Source organism: Scaptodrosophila lebanonensis, unplaced genomic scaffold (genome assembly GCF_003285725.1).
Source record: "Scaptodrosophila lebanonensis strain 11010-0011.00,11010-0021.00 unplaced genomic scaffold, SlebRS2 tig00000024-arrow-pilon, whole genome shotgun sequence".
Lineage (NCBI taxonomy): Eukaryota > Metazoa > Arthropoda > Insecta > Diptera > Drosophilidae > Scaptodrosophila > Scaptodrosophila lebanonensis.
In genome coordinates this window covers 19,878,826-19,894,912 of record NW_022060538.1, presented here as the reverse complement: position 1 = coordinate 19,894,912, position 16,087 = coordinate 19,878,826, and the positions used below count along the sequence as shown (strand labels likewise).

At 39.4% G+C, this 16,087-nt stretch overlaps 6 protein-coding genes across 9 annotated transcripts in view; 3 read left to right on the top strand and 3 right to left on the bottom strand.

The window, feature by feature from the left end:
• Window positions 1-1,460: 1,460 nt before the first annotated feature.
• Window positions 1,461-2,402, bottom strand: LOC115621836 (serine/threonine-protein phosphatase alpha-2 isoform-like). Of its 2 annotated transcripts, XM_030515647.1 has the most exons (2): window positions 1,731-2,378; window positions 1,497-1,591 (listed from the first exon to the last, which is right to left on the bottom strand). In XM_030515647.1, exons 1-2 carry the CDS (start codon window positions 2,352-2,354, stop codon window positions 1,550-1,552), a joined length of 666 nt encoding a protein of 221 aa, XP_030371507.1. In that variant the 5' UTR covers window positions 2,355-2,378; the 3' UTR covers window positions 1,497-1,549. The 2 variants fall into 2 exon arrangements, with proteins under 2 accessions (XP_030371506.1, XP_030371507.1); XM_030515646.1 differs by having other exon boundaries at window positions 1,461-2,402.
• A 1,367-nt stretch (window positions 2,403-3,769) lies between these two features.
• LOC115621565 (proteasome subunit beta type-1-like) lies at window positions 3,770-4,616 on the bottom strand. Its single transcript, XM_030515246.1, has 2 exons — window positions 4,524-4,616; window positions 3,770-4,458 (listed from the first exon to the last, which is right to left on the bottom strand). The coding sequence occupies exons 1-2, from the start codon at window positions 4,610-4,612 to the stop codon at window positions 3,840-3,842; spliced, it is 708 nt and encodes a 235-aa protein (XP_030371106.1). The 5' UTR covers window positions 4,613-4,616; the 3' UTR covers window positions 3,770-3,839.
• A 1,477-nt stretch (window positions 4,617-6,093) lies between these two features.
• Window positions 6,094-6,997, top strand: LOC115620983 (protein Exd1 homolog). The gene is made up of 2 exons (XM_030514503.1): window positions 6,094-6,708; window positions 6,767-6,997. Exons 1-2 carry the CDS (start codon window positions 6,094-6,096, stop codon window positions 6,995-6,997), a joined length of 846 nt encoding a protein of 281 aa, XP_030370363.1.
• A 3,864-nt stretch (window positions 6,998-10,861) lies between these two features.
• Window positions 10,862-11,642, top strand: LOC115621455 (huntingtin-interacting protein K). Its single transcript, XM_030515111.1, has 3 exons — window positions 10,862-11,194; window positions 11,260-11,367; window positions 11,429-11,642. The coding sequence occupies exons 1-3, from the start codon at window positions 11,048-11,050 to the stop codon at window positions 11,525-11,527; spliced, it is 354 nt and encodes a 117-aa protein (XP_030370971.1). The 5' UTR covers window positions 10,862-11,047; the 3' UTR covers window positions 11,528-11,642.
• Window positions 11,643-12,729: 1,087 nt separating this feature from the next.
• On the bottom strand, window positions 12,730-14,634 carry LOC115620845 (dnaJ homolog subfamily B member 12). 3 transcript variants are annotated; one of them, XM_030514287.1, is made up of 7 exons: window positions 14,486-14,634; window positions 14,165-14,394; window positions 13,926-14,103; window positions 13,441-13,846; window positions 13,261-13,373; window positions 13,035-13,198; window positions 12,860-12,972 (listed from the first exon to the last, which is right to left on the bottom strand). In XM_030514287.1, the coding sequence occupies exons 2-7, from the start codon at window positions 14,295-14,297 to the stop codon at window positions 12,860-12,862; spliced, it is 1,107 nt and encodes a 368-aa protein (XP_030370147.1). In that variant the 5' UTR covers window positions 14,298-14,394; window positions 14,486-14,634. The 3 variants fall into 3 exon arrangements, with proteins under 3 accessions (XP_030370148.1, XP_030370147.1, XP_030370146.1); XM_030514286.1 differs by having other exon boundaries at window positions 14,165-14,427; window positions 14,486-14,619; XM_030514288.1 differs by having other exon boundaries at window positions 12,730-12,972; window positions 14,165-14,612.
• A 184-nt stretch (window positions 14,635-14,818) lies between these two features.
• LOC115621649 (protein roadkill) overlaps window positions 14,819-16,087 on the top strand; it is an 87,624-nt gene continuing 86,355 nt past the window's right edge. The window contains exon 1 of the mRNA XM_030515352.1: window positions 14,819-15,065. The gene's annotated coding sequence lies outside the window, so the exon portion shown is untranslated. The remainder of the gene's footprint in view (window positions 15,066-16,087) is intronic.

Here is a 16,087-nt window from a genome sequence, read left to right as displayed (position 1 = left end):
TAGTTAAGTTATACAATTTTTCCAATTTCATTTGAAACATTTTGAAAACAGAAGACATTTTCAAGTTCCTAGTACAGAGACATCTGAATTTCTGATTCAAAAAGTAGCTAGTATTGTATTTTCTTAGAGACAAGTTGCTTCTGAAAAAGCGTGATCAATTTGTAAGGAACTTATATTTATATATTGGAAAGTCTTCTTCAAAAGTAAATCTAAGGACAGTTTATTTAGGATCTGAAACTAACAAGCAATTGCTATTCCTACATATTCCTCTTATGTAAAGTAAACTGTATAGTCTACTAAATAGTCTTGCAAATATTCCTAATGCCGCTCATAATTTTGTCCACAAAATACAGCAGTAGCGACCAGTGTGGGTCGCATCCTTTTTGGGGCCAAAGGATCAAGTTTTTGTATCAGTTACAGTTACAGCAACATTTGAACATTTGACCATTCGAGCGCCTGCTCAATGGCTCAATTATTTTTGCACAATTTGCGAATAAAGTAAAGTTTGGCGACAAGCACATACTCGTACTTACTGAGAGTGGAGCAGCCCGCAGTCGGGCTCAGTCAGCCCCAACCCTGCCTATGTGGCCAATCAAGCGCATTGGGGTTGAAATCATGGCTGGTGTTATTAACGTAATTGACTTGGTAGCCAATTATGCATGCAACTGGGCCCAGTCCTTCCACTCGTCCACTTTAAATCACTTGCCAATCTCCTGTCCTTGAATCGGCAAGCGAAAATTTAAATTTTATGCACATGGCCGACTATTTTGGTTCTGTTTGTCCGAATGTGTGTGTCCTTCGGCTGGCATGGAGCCTGCTGTCCTGTGTCCTATGTCCTGTGTGTATGCAACAGTTCTTGAAAATTGCATTTTCTTAATTTATTTGCTATGCAAATTTATTTATTGACTGCATTGTCAGGATCAGGTCGCCGACAGCCATGAAATGTCATGCATATCGATTCATATCGAGGTCCTCCCATCAGCCTTCCATGAACAGCACACAGACACACAGATTTGCGACCATGGACATGCATTTTCAGCTTGTGGCTAAAATTATACTCGTACTTTGCTCATGGACTTCAAACTGAATGGCCCATACGAAAGTGTCGTTTCACAATTCTTTAAATAATGTTTGGCAAGAGAAGCAAATAAATTGAAGTCGAAGACGGAAGGTTCATTTTAATGATGTTTACATTGTTTCGAAATTCTGCGACAGGCTTCACTAAAATATTGAAAAACAAAAAACAACTCTATTCTCAAATTATACATCTATTGTCGTGGATTTGAAGAAGCTACATCTATAAATATTTCTAAGCCCAGTAGCTATTTGAGATTAGACTTCGATATTTCGATTATAGAAAAGACTTTATTGATTCTTGAACAATACGGACAGTGAACCCAACTGGACGAATAGCCTACGTTCTTATAAACAGTCCTTTTTAGCATAAAATACTTCATATTTCAAGCCTTAAGCTTAACCTTGCGCATACCGGGCTTCTTCGATGGCTTGAGCACAAAAAAGGAGCACATCAGTGCCTCATCTACGGTCATCATGGCGCCCGCATTGTCGAACTCGCCGCAATAATTTGGGGCTGAGAAGATGGTGATTAGCTGGCGTTTGGCAAAAAACTCGTAGCCGTCTTCCACAACCTGGTGGGCACGACACACCAAATCCAAGTTGTGGCGATGCACAAATTTTCCAACAACATCCGCACCAAAGGTGACACTCACCCCGCGATCGTTGTCACTCCAACCCATGATCTTGGAATCGGGGTCAGCCCAGAGTAGATCGCACAGCAGACCCTTGTCGGGCACATCGCAGGGCCGAGGCAAATTCAAGATCTGCGTCATGTTGTGCAGGTCGGGACTAAGACCTCCGTGGCAGCAGAAGATCCTTTTGCCCACAGTTGCAGCCACCGGCATGCAGTTGTAGCAGTCGACGAAGGTGCGCCACAGCTTGATGGAATACCTTCTCTTGCACTCGTCGTAGAATCCGTAGATGCGATTGATGCTTGCAGACTCATGATTTCCACGCAGCAGAAAAAAGTTGTGGGGGAACTTGATTTTGTAAGCCAGCAGCAGTGTTATCGTTTCTATGGATTGCTTGCCACGGTCAACGTAGTCGCCCAGAAAAAGGTAATTCGATGCGGGGGGATAGCCGCCGTGATCAAAAAGTCGCAGCAAGTCCGAGAACTGGCCATGGATATCGCCACAAATCTTCACTGGCGTTTCGAGTTGAAGCAGCATGGGTTGGTCCAGGAAAATCTCCCGAGACTTCAGGCATATCGCGCGTATATCCGGCTCCACAAGCTTAAGAGCTTTCGAGTTGCGTGCTTCGAGAAGGCGTAGAATCATCTGATCTATTTGCGCAAGATCCCCTACGCTAGAGCCCCGAACAGACATTGGAAATGGCTTTCAGATAAGCAATCCAAATAGCAAGGACTATTTCACACAGTAAAGTGAAAAACATAACAGTGACAGGACTTGTCAAGATGACAACAAGCCGGACGGGTTCTCTGTCCCAGACCTTCACAACCAACCGTCGTCGGAAATATTCCGTTTACTAAACAGATGACATATCTCAACAATATTTGCTTAAGATTTTAGAAAATACATCTAGTATATTTCTTGAGAACAGTTGTAAAAATGTTTATTTCTAGATATCTTCTTGGATGATTCCGTAACATAGAATTTTTAAAATCCTTTCAAGCGAAAAATTTTGCAAAATATCGTCAATTTCGGTTTTATTTCCAGAAAAAATTTTGTAATTTTGAAAAAAGCTCTTTCAAACAACAATTTTCTAAAAGCCTTTTTGAAAAATATCTTGGTGACCCTTACGTGTTCTTATATGACAAGAACCTGTAATAAAAGATACATATTCACAATTTTTAATTTTGTAATTTTGAGAAAATGTTTTCTAATTTTGAACGAAACATTTTTTAAAAGCCTTTTTGAATAATATCTAGGTGACCCTTACGTGTTCTTATATGACAAGAACCAGTAATATAAAATAATAAAATAATAATAATAAATTAATAATAAAAGTACATATTCACAATTTTTAATTTTGTAATTTTGAGAAAACGTTTTCTAATGTTGAACGAAACATTTTTTAAAAGCCTTTTTGAAAAATATCTTGGTTACCCTTACGTGTTCTTATATAACAAAAAACAGTAATAAAAGATGCATTTTCACAATTTTTAATTTTGTAATTTTGAGAAAACGTTTTCTAATGTTGAACGAAACATTTTTTAAAAGCCTTTTTGAAAAATATCTTGGTTACCCTTGGGTATTCTTAATGTCAATTGGAAAGTATTTCTTTCTGTGTAAATACTAAAGCCTATTTTCTGTCTATTCTCAGAACTACATGATATATGACAAAAACTTGTAATAAAAGAAACATTCACAACTTTTAACGGTAAACAAATGATTTAACAAAATAGTTTTCTTAACTTGGATACCAAGCTTGGAATGTAGACTTGTTCAAAATGTTCGAAAGACAATTTTAGAACCAAGAACAAGTTTGGTCAGAATAATATCGTATCTATCCTATAAGTTAGATTATCCTAGAGCAGGATAGAAAGATGTCCAATGAATTCCGCTGCATATGTGCTCCCAAAAATCATTCTTTGCAGACAACTCGGAAACTTCCACGAAGTGTAAATAATCCTGATGTGCCAAACAATATCCTCCTGTCCCTTCAAGTGATTAGTTGTTTAAAATCTACATACAACAATATTGTCCAAGAGTGTTAATAATTCTAAGAAGACTTAAATCAAGCATTCAATGAAGAACCGAGTTTTATTCTATTTATAAATAAGCAAAAAATTATGCAGGCAACTAGTCCTTGCGCAATTTCATTTGCTTGACCTCAACACCATCCTTGGTAATAATGTTGATCAGCACGGAGTCGCCAGTGTAGATGTCGCGCTCAGTGGCCGATATGAAAGTGTCGGAGGCGATGCTCACAGCTCGCTCCTTCGTTAGTTTCGGCATCTGGGTCTCAGTCGAATCCATATTTTTGAAGCCAATCTGACTGTCCAGCACGGGCTGCAACAAAGGTCCGGCCGTGCCGCCAGCTCGATAGGTCGTGCGCTCGCAGTGACCGATGGGGTCATAGGAGTAGATGACGCCCTTGCCCTCCTTGTCGATGCCGGCCAATATGTTGCTCACATAGTAGGGAAAGAAGCGACGGTTGTACATGGTAATGGAGAGCAATTGGGCCACTGCATCGGTGGTCATGACCTTCAGGTGGGTGTTCTCGTACATCTGCAAGCGCACCTTCATCAGGCCTATCAGCGACAGGGTGTCGCACCAGCAGCCCGTGGAGGCAAGCACTGTCAGCGGCGCAAGCTGGAATAGTTTGCTTTGAGTGCTGGAATGGATGTTATAGCCGCTGCTCAGACGCGTGTCTCCGGCAATCACTGCGAAGTCGTCACCGGCAATGCCAACAATCGAACTAAACCGAAATCCAATTGAAATGTTGAGGCAGTGATGGAAATTCTCTATGAATTGTGCGCTTACCCGCCATTTGACTCGTAGGGTGAAAATTCGTATCGCATTGCCCCAGATATTGGGTAATCGGGATATTCTTGAATGCCAAAAGGATTCATTTTGCGCAAACGAAATTTTAGATTATATTCAAGCGACTTCACTTGTCAAAGTAAATCGGCACTTGTGCTATCGAAATATCCCATATTTATCGAACAGGGTGACATAGAGAGATCAGATTAAGGACATGTTACAAATAATCACAAGTATTGAGTCCATCAATTCTCTTCACTCCCATTTTTCATTTAAAACCAATAAAGGGTTAGGAGTAGAACGGATAGAAACTTTTTTATTTATTTTATGTTTTATTCTGAGAGAAGCACTATTTGTTCTTGTAGGAAGCAGCTAATTTTCCTTTCTCTCCCCCTTATAATAATAATATGTAAAGCTACTCGTACTTTTACTCACTGACCGACCTAAACCACTAGAGATATAGAAGAGCCAACGAGCTTCAATCCACCAGCATACAAAATAATCGAATTATTATAAAGCCAGAATGTGTCAATAGAGCTCGTCATTGCAAACACTGCTATGTATCTGCCCATTTGGGGCACATTCGAAATAAATATAAACATTTAAAATTAACCACCAATGCGCCAACCATCCAAACAAACAATGCAAGTCAATTACGTCACGACCAGCAGCATGGAAACAGAAAAAAAAGTCAAAAAACATTCCGGAACCAACACCAAAGCCCCAAAAAAATGTACTGTGTGAGCTTTAACGCTATTCAGCACACGCAGGAGGCATCCGAGCTGGGACTGGTAGAGACGCAAGTAATTTCGATGTATAGCCAACATTTCGATGGTGGTGCACCTTTTTTCTGCATTAATTTTAATCTCAATATATTATTAGCTATCTTATTTAAAAAGTGAACTTAATTCCGAAAAATTCCACTAGCAATTCCTACAAAACATTTACAGATCCATTTCAAACACACCCTTACTACCAGGACGTTACGCTATTCCGATAACTTTACCTTCAGCGCCGAAACTTTGAACTCGTATGCAATCGATGTTTCTCAGCTCTAAATAAGTGCTGTAAAAAAAGTACAAAGCATCGATCTATCGCCAAGTGCCATCGATTGTATTCCGACAGAAAATCGATGGTTCAATTTATTTATAAAAAATAAAAAAAAAACGTTTTTTTCCGCTATTTATGTGAAACTTATATTTAATTTTAATTGTTGGGTCTCCAACAAGATTCCGTTTGCTTTTGAGTTCCTGTTAAAATTGAGCTTTCTATGTTTTTGCATCGATGATCGCGTTTATCGTGTATCGGAAAAAATCGAGTATCATTATCAAAACATCGACGATGACCAAGAAATCGATGTTCTTTTACAACCCAAACATCACAAACATCGAAACAGTTTGCCATTTCTGCTAAGCTCGTTTGTTCTAGCGTTTGCGTGCTTTTAAAGTTAAAGGATTTACCTAAAGACTGCGAATAAAGGTATTTAAATGTATATGTTTGTGTGGGTGTTTGGGAAATGTGATTTGATAAACCATTTTGTTTCAGGCGTAACCATCGTTTACAGTCAATCATGTCAGAAAAGAAGGCTGAGAAGCTAATCGGATGTGGGCAGTGGAAGAACGACGCATCGCGGTTTTCGGACGAAGGCTCATCCACTGATGATAATGACTCCTTCATTAGTGTGATCTCTCACAGTGACATGGATATTTCAAAGATCTCGGCGCCGCTTACATCGATGCTGCCCCACGAACTGGATAGCATTGATCAGAAGATACAACAGCTGGTTTATATAAATCAAACCGATAAGAACTATCATTGCGCATTGCAAGATATACGCGATCAAAGCATCGTTTCTATGATATTCGAGCCAAGCTTTTATGGACATCACCAGAGGACATCCGTCATCGTGGTTGCGACGGCCAACAACACCTACATTTTTGATATGCAGGCATTATATGTCGTATTTAAGGATTTGCGCAAATTGCTAGAAGCAGATCATCCCCGGAAAATTGTCCACTATAGCCATCGAATATGTAACCAACTACTTTCTGTGCATAATGTTAAACTGGGAGGTATCTGTGATACATTTGTGGCGCTGTGCATCGCAAGGAAGCAAAATAAACCTTCAACCTTGACTGAAGCAATTGCGTTGGTTCTTAAAGTGTCATTAACCGAACCAAACGAGGTAAGCTGTCGGATTGAATGATCCTTGTATCTCTCATATGTACGGTTACCTCTCGCAGATAGTCGAGTCACGGCGCCTTTTTAAAGCTCGACCCCTGTACCAATACCAGCTGGATTATCTGGCTAAATTGGCATTATATCAAGAGAAACTACACGATCGGCTTTTATACGAAGTTGTGTGCGAAAAAATGCTGCGCATGACAGAGGAATTTAGTGAAAGTTTCGATCAAATCGAACTTAGTTCGGACAAAATGCTGGGCATGCAACAACCGAATGATAAAGGCATTTAAGCACATCTTGTAAAAATTACGTCGACAAAGGATATCGAAACATATGATTTCAGAAAAGCGTTTATTTAACACCTAACACCTGCTACTCGCGATTCTGTGGCGTTTTAATTTCATTTCCCCAAGCCACCATAACATAGTTATACCCTGTGCCCTAAGGGTATATTATGTTTGTATGTATTTAAAATTTATGGAACACAAAACTGTAAGGAGTTTCTATGTTTACTTTAATCTTATTTTTAATGGACTGATTACGTTTTCCTTTCATTGCCTTTAAATGCGGTTTGAATGACAATTCTAATATTTTAAGCTGTATTAAGTCGCATTTCAATTTAAAGTTATTGGCCATCGAAATGAAATACAACAAACACGTTCAAAAAGTAAGTAAATTGTCAAACTGATTTTTTAAGCGCACGCTAACTGAACTAGAGAACCACTGAATCGATAGCCCTGTCACCTCACTAGTTCAGTTCGATGAACCATTAAATTGGACGCATTCCGAACATGGAAAAATAACTGTACTTATATCCCACTAGTGTGTCGTAGTTCCTTGCGGACAATGTCCAGTGATTAGCATCGTTGTTTTAAACTCGATGTGCACATCACTAGCTGGCACTTAGACCGTTTGGCTGGCTGGCAGTCAGGCAGGCTGCGCGCCCAAAGCTATGCAATGGTAACGCACAATGTGACCGAAAATTGGCAACGTAATTCATGTGTGTGTGTGTGATACGGCCTCCTAATTAGCGTCGTAATTTAATTTGCCATTGAAAATTGGCAACGCGCAAATAAAAGGAACGCGAGTGGATACTATACATATGCGGAGGTTATGAGGAAACAATGCAGTGCTCGAATTCTTTGGCCTGTTGCGCATACAATCATAAAACTGTCACCACAAAACAACACACACACCAGCACACACGCCATGCCAGCAATTCGTGACTTTGCGGTAAACAGATTTTTTGGCCGGGCTTCCACGATCACGCTCTGAATGCAAAATGAGACGCCCACACCAATGGGAGCAGACGCTGAGGCGTAGTAGCCATAAAATTTCGAGCGATTCCCACTTTATTGGCCTTAAATTTAAGCAAATCAAAAAAAAACAAACAAAAAACGGCGTCAGACTAAATAAAATGAAATAAAATCGCATTAAATTCAAAGCACATGTGTCGTTCCTACACTTCCACATGCCAACATCAAATGCCACCCACTAACAAATGATGTTGACCGCCCATGGTCATGGATGCTAATTAATCTTGATTTTCAGCAGCGACACGTTCAGTTTCTGGGGCAGAGGGTGGACGGGAGCGCGCATGTCCAGCAAGGATATGAACTACATGCCGTTACGTCAAAGTGACAATTAAATTAATCATGATGGCAAACGATTATGTCAACAGACTTGGCTACACACAACCGCCTACCCACGTACGAAGCGAAGCGTCCACAGAGGGCAGTATGGCCGGATTTGTTGACCAAAAATCTGTCCAGCTCTGAAGTTGGAATGTGTAAAACAACTTGGTAGAGATGACTGTTAAATATATACACTCCGAATTTAAATATTTATTTATTTATGTCAACAAACATTGACTGTCGACATAGGAAATATATAAAAATTATGAAAATCACCTTATAAGCTAGAAAAGCCTAAGAAGAAGAAAATAATCAAATTACAATAATATCTTATCAATGCCTCCGACCCGGTGGGGGAATATTATTTGCCCTTCGGCTAGCTGGGCCCGTCTCACAGCCAAGTAAGGTCAGAGGCGTCAATAGATCTACCGATATAAAAAAAAAAGAATTTTAACAGAGAGAAGAGGCTTAGAATTACTTAAAAGCTAATTTTAAAAAGAAAAAAATGAGAAAAAAATTCTTGGAATCTCAGACCTGGTGGAGGAAGATTTTTTAGCCAGTCCGGCAAGCTATGTCTAGTCTCACAGCCGATCCTGGTCAGAGATTCCGGAGAAAAGGTTGTGTGTAAAGATCTGGAATCTGGAATTCAATTTCAATTCAAGGTTTTGGAGGCCGTGCTCTCTCGAAACAAAAATTCGCAACTGTGAACTACTATCGTCACTATATCGCTTGGCAGTTAAAAGTTCGATGGCAAGGTCCTTATCATACCATCAATATACAGTGATCACTCCCTTAACGCACAACTCTTTTATCCGGACACTCTCTTCGGCGGACACTTTTTGTAAAACATTCGATCTATGTATAAAGTATTTAAGTATCTTTTAAGCGGACACTCCTTTTAAGCGGATAAAAATTGGCCGACCGTGAGTGTCCGGCCAAGAGAGTTTTCACTGTATTTGATATTTTGTAAAATATTAAAATAGTTAATCGGCTTTTGGTGTAGGTAGAATGTTCCTAATTTCCATAAACCATTGTTTTCTTGTTGCAAAAGTTCTACTTTTCAAAATTAAAAGTGTCTTCCGAAATAAGAAATTTGATAAATTACATTTCATAATTAATAAGAAAGCTTGGTAATCGTTTAAACAAACCTTCGCTCGAAATCGAAGCCGTACGTACATCATTTGAAAATAGGAATAGGTATACAATTTAATTAAACACACATTCTGCTTTATTTAAGTATAAAAACTCTGACAGTTTATTGTTTTAAATATTAAATGATATTACGAATCTGAGCCACTGTACTCGTACATGATTCGCAAGTGAGAAGCAATGCTTTGGAACTTGCAGCCCACCCACGGACTTGAAAAAGAAATCAGCGCCATCAACAGCGTACAACAACGGCGAATCTAGGAGGCTGGGACTGGATCACCGTGTCCGAGAAATAGAAGCAGCAACAGTGGCAGCTTTGGGATGTTCTCTGCCTGTGGCTTGCTCAAAAATCTCATTATGTGTGGCATAAAACTTATAATTAAAATTTTGACCGCAACTAAATTGCATCTGAGCAATGGAAACTAGGCAAAAGGCACAACCAAGGACCCAGAAGAGACATTTTTAATTAGTTTTGTGGCTCAGATGTGCTGCAAAACTTTAATAAAATATATATATATGTACATAAACATATTGCATGCACGCAGATAAATTAAATGGCACATTAAATATTCAAAAAAAATATACAAGTTGAAATTTCAAAATTTTGAAAGGTTTTATTAAAAAATAACCCATTTGCAAGAGAATAACACTGTTATTGTATTTGCTACAGTTGTGTGAAAAATATGGAGGACAGATTGTGGCAATCCAGGAAAATACACTGTAAACGAATATTTTCAAACAGTTCGATGCTATTAACATTAGCTAATTTATGGAAATAAACCCAAAACAGCCGACCTTAATAGCACAAATTTCAAGTCCAACAAGCTTACTTATATATAGTACATAGTTGATGTTATCATTTCTGACAGAATATGAATAATTTTGGCCTTCGATACATGCAATTCCTGGATTTTGTGTTCTTAAATAAACAAAGCATTGTGTGCTGATGAAAATTATATTCCAATAAAAGACATTATATTTCTTAAGACAATAAATGCAGACAAAAATAACAAATATGTGCAAAACTTACATTTTCGAATAAGAATGAAGTTTACTGCGCCATAAAAAGGCTTTCATTTATCATTTTTCAGTTAAACAACTTCAATAAGTGAGTTTCCTTTTGTTGCGATTATCAAGTACATACTATATAAATAAACTTAGACATTACAGCTATAAATTACTAACGATAACGAACACTGTTTAAAAGTTTACGCTTTTCCTACTAACTCAAAAATAAAATGTTTTTCTCAAAATTTGGCGTAAAAATACCAAACATTTCAGAATGACACTATATCTACTGGCTTTATTAATTCTACTGTTCATTTGGTTGTGAAGCAATTTGAATAGCGCGGGCTTGAAGGCTGCTATATTTTCGTGCAAGTTGGCAGTGCTCATGGTGAACTGGAAGTTCACGAGCGCTGCCATACCAGTAGAGTGTCACATTTTAGCAGCCAGCTGGCAACGCTTGTTGTGGCAGTCGCACGAGGAGAGCAGCCCAAAGTTTTCCTCGAAAATTGTTAACATTTATAGAATATTCAATAAAAGCAACGCCACAGCATGGTGGAAACAGAGCCCGACGTTGAAGTCAACGGCACCGAGGAGGACCTGACACACAAAAAGCAGAAGAAACAGGAAGCCCAAGACTTAGAACGTGTTACAGACTATGCGGAGGAGAAAGAAATCTCGGCGGCAAATATATCGAGCGTAAGAAATAACTTATAATCGGCTATTGAGTGACTAATCCCTAACTATATGACCACAATTTACAGGCAGTAGCACAGTTTGGTAGCCAGCGCAGCAAAGAGAACGAGCTGAGAGTGGCCAAGGAGAAGGAGCTGCAGAAAGTGCAGGTGAAAAAGGAAGATATTGAACTGATTGTAAGTATACCTCAAATCCATATACCGACGACATAAATAATTTCCCTTGTGATCAATGCAGATGAACGAGCTGCTGGTGAGCAAAGCGCAGGCCGAGAAGGTGCTCCGTGAGCAGAGCGGCGATGTGGTGGCCGCATTAGAGGCCATCATCAACAGTTGAGGTGCGACCGCATAGCAGGCTGATATTTGTACAAGCGGCGCCGTCTGTTTCTTTATAGCATTACAATGGTTTATTTGTACATTTATAACTAGTAAAGAAAAGAAAAACCAAACAACTCCTTAATCCCCAAGCAATTGGTAATCGCTCCATGCTTAGGTCAATGTATCTTCATCGACTAATTAGGCAACGGATATCCATTTAGATGTTTGTGCAATTCTAGAAAATGTGGCGGAAGTCGCTAATATCTACAAAGTGGCGAACAAGCTTCAATTTTCACAAAAATGCAGAAATGAATTTGTTGTCCGCATAGAGATATTTTTGTTTATTTAATAGTCTTGTGATTTCCTCTCACTTTTCTAATTTAATATTGTTTTCAATTAAAAATACTGTATGTTAAGAAGCCGAAATTTGTAACCAATACGAAGCTTATGTTTGAAGTCTGCATCGATTTCTAAAACAATTCTTTATGTATTCTTTAAACATCGAACAATCGGTGCTACAATTTCCACTTGATTGAAAAACACTCGAATGTAAAATTAGGCTTGGGAAATGCGCAGTGAAAGTTCTACAGCCTCCGAAATCAAAACAATAATTCAAATTGCCCTTTCAAACTAAATTTTGAGATCATTTCTAATTAACGTTGGCATAATTACATAATTCAAATTTAATATTATTAAAATTAGATATTAACTTCGAAGTTGAAACAGCCGAACCATTTTAGTTCGGTTTCTTCAAATCAACTTATGTCCCCGAATTTGTTAAAAAGATAAACTTTGAACTCTCAATTTTCGCAATTCCTCTCTCTTTTTATAACTTATATTCCAATTAATTCCAAGCTCCGATCATAATAGACGTTACAGAACACAATCTATCTATGATTGTTTAATTTATGTATTTATTTTGAACATTTATTGTACTACTCATAAATAATAACTATTGAGTTGTATTCATTTGAAAATCGTTCACAATATGACTATCGCAGGTGTAAATATTGCATATGTAGGCGTTAACGATTTAACTAGACTTTTTGTATGATTCAGCTCGACCATATTTTGACTCCTGGCAGTAGATTTGCTTTCCGATTGTGGTTTGAATATGGTGTATGAACTAGCACTGGATATAGTATTGGGATAAATTTCTGGAATACCGATGCCAGAAGTGGCAGAGTCCAAGTTTTTTTTAAAGATTGACAACAAATAAAATCAATTGGGAAACAATAATTCATTTATGTATAACAAACAAGCGGGGAACTACAACCAAATTAAAATAGACAGAACGAGGAATCACGTTAAAAATTTCTCTGCTTTAACGCATACGATATTGAAATTGAAATCATGTGTTTAAATACTTTTGCAAATTCTCGCACGATGGCGTATTAATGTTCTGTGCCTTTCGATACAGATCCCGATCGCCAAAGGTGCGCGCCTTGGCCAACATGGAGTCGCCTGAAAATAGAAAGGGGCGAGCATTTGATTAAGGGACAGATCTGCTAGCAGCTGCTTCTTACGATAATTGCGCTCCCGACTGCACGAGTGTTTCAAATGATTGATAAAGTCCTCCTCGACCGACTCCTCGAGCCTTGCCACCGAGCCCTGGTACTCCGAGTAGAAGTTGTCTTTCACATAGTATGGTATCTTTAACGCATTCGTTTCACGCTTTACCGAATATTTACTGCACATAGATAAAAATTTCTAAATAATCTGAGCCAAAATTTGCTTGCTGTGAAAACCCACTGTGATGGCGACAGGCTGTACATGGGATCCGAAATGAAGAACGACGACATCATGGACAAGCCAATGAGCAGCAGAATGGGCAGTAGATTGATCAGAGCAGAGGAATTGTTGTTCTGCAAAATAAAACGGACGTAAGCACTCCATAGTTGTGGATACAATGAAAAATTCAAAAGGACTTACTTCCCGATCGTCGCGGGCCTGATGCCTGCGCCGCTGTTGACGCATGTACACATTCTGCTGGGGAAAGCCGCCATTGAAGAACATATTAAAGAGCTCCTCGGCACTGATGTCGGCTTGGAAACCACGCGAGTAGCCATACTCATTGTAATATTGACCATGTCCATGATGGCCTCCATTGCCATGTCCACTATGCGACTCATTAATGCCATACTGATCATAGTTCTTGCGCTTCTCCGCATCCGTAAGTACGCCAGCAGCATTGCCGAGCGCCTTAAATGCTTCTACCGCGCCCGGTGCCTTATTCTTGTCCGGATGCAGTTGGAGCGCCAGCTTCTTGTAGGCCTTTTTGATTTCCGAATCGGTGGCGGTTTTGGTAACACCCAACACTTCATAGTAGTCCTTGCATCTATAGATTATAACAAACATAGATATGTATATGTAAAAAGTGATGGACCCGAGTCCATTTGGTTCAGACTTCTACACACTTTCTGATCTTGCGGACTGCCTCCAATTGCTCGCTTGAATAGTCGGGCGCACTGCTCTTTGAATCCGAGTTGACGCGCTTGCGCGGACCGCTGTCCTGTTCATCTGTTGCAGCCGCCGGCCGTGTCTTACCCGCATAGCCATTGCTGCTGGTTGTGCTCTTCACCTGCTCCAGCAGTTCTGCAAAATATTGGGTAGTATTCAAGAACTGACGTGTTCTCTGTTCACTTCGGTCACTCACTCTTTGCATTCTCCGTTGGATAAAGCTTATCTGCCTTGAGGAGAAACTTTTCAGCCTTTTCTATCTTGCCCTCGGCCAGCGACTGCACTGCTATGTCAATGCAGCGCTGGGCTTCGTCCTTGTTGCTGTCCATATATGCGGGGCTGTTTGATCGTACCTATTTCCTATATAGACTCTATGCGGTAATTTACCTTTGTTATGGCGCAACGAGTACGTGTTCAGGACGCACACTGCGACGTGTTGTAAATAAAGTAAAAAAAAATCTGAATATGTGTGAGTGTGTGGAACTCGATGTCGGGGTGTTTGTAGAGCAGAGAATACCTGCTGCCTGCGATTCTTCGCTGCGCTCTTATTATAGTTTTTCCCTCTTTTTGTTGTTTTTGGTCACTGAAAATGTGACACAAATACGTAGATCTGAACTTTTAATATACTCTTAATTTAATTGATTTTGCCAAAGAAAAAATTTTGACATTTATGCCTCGCTAGAGATGGGGGGAATGTTTATGTGCCAACAGAGTTGCATTGATTATGGTGACAGCGTTGCCACACCGTTGCTCGCAGTTCACTTGTGTGTGCCGCAGCATGGGAAGCGCAGCGTATTCCGCTGGCTCTTTCGTCGTATTTATTTCCTATTTCTTAGGCCAAATTCGTATTCAAATTGCAATTTAATTATTACGCGTTGCGGTTTATCGCGTCGGACAACGAATTTAGTCAAGTGCAGTGCAATATTTTTCCCGTATCGTGTGTTTAAGAGCCGTGTATCTGTGGCGCAGTGCTAACCACACACAAAGTTGGCCTGAAAAAAGTGAAAGAAGCAATAAGTTTCGCCATATTGTGTTGTCATTGCCGAAAAGTGCATTAAAAATCCATAAGCTAACTAAATACAACGAATACCCAACAAGTAAGCCATGTTCTATTCTAAAAAATTGGCGCAATTGAGTGCGCCTTATGTAAAAGAAATGCGAGTACGCAGAAAAACTATTTACAATAGCACTACACACATTCATGCATATACGGTCATATGTACATTATGTGTGTTAGTGTGTGTGTGTGTGTAGCCCTTTCTGTCATTGTGTACCTGTGTGTTTATTTGTTGTTGTTGGTTTTTGTCTAAAGTGCAGCAGCAAATGAAATCTTCATTTTCTTTGCCCGCACCATGGAAAATTTTAGACCGCATCGGCACAGCGCATAACAAAAGAAAGTAAACAGCAGTTCTACGCAGCCACGTACATACCTACATACATATGTATGTATTAGTATGTCTAATTCGACTGTCATACTCATTGCATGTACTGCAGCGACGGCGGATGCCGCTGATAAGACTACTGCAGCGGTATTGGGTTTTCGCATAATTTAGATAGAGAGGGAAATGAATACAACTAATTGGCAAATGACAGTTTTTCACGTTTAAAGGAAGCATTGACATTTTATTGAAAATCATAGACAGCTTGTGTTCCACATTCGCCCATTAATAGTATGCCATGATTGGAGAACTCGATTTTGCGCTTCTCCTCCCGCGATTCGATGTGGAAGTCCCATTCGGATTTTAGCCAACGCCACCGGCTGAAAGTTTTCATATTTTCAGTTGATATAGCCGGCAGTACGATACTTGCCAATGCATTTGCGTGGTTCCCCCACCAAAGGACAAGAAGGCCTCAGGATTGTAATTCCCGTTCCAGCTGATAGCTCATCGGATCCAGGAAATGCTCCTCATCGCGATGCAAGCTTAGCAGTGAGATAATGATGGGTGTGCCTTTCCTTATAACATGCTCGGTGCCTGCTATCTGTTCTGTTTTTCTCTAAAAACAACAAAATACTTGGTACTGAAAAAATAGTTTGACCACGACAGACTTCATCTATTTTTTTTTGTTCTTCGTGCTGTTTACCAAAATTAATTGTTGCTGTACACAATATAAAATAATT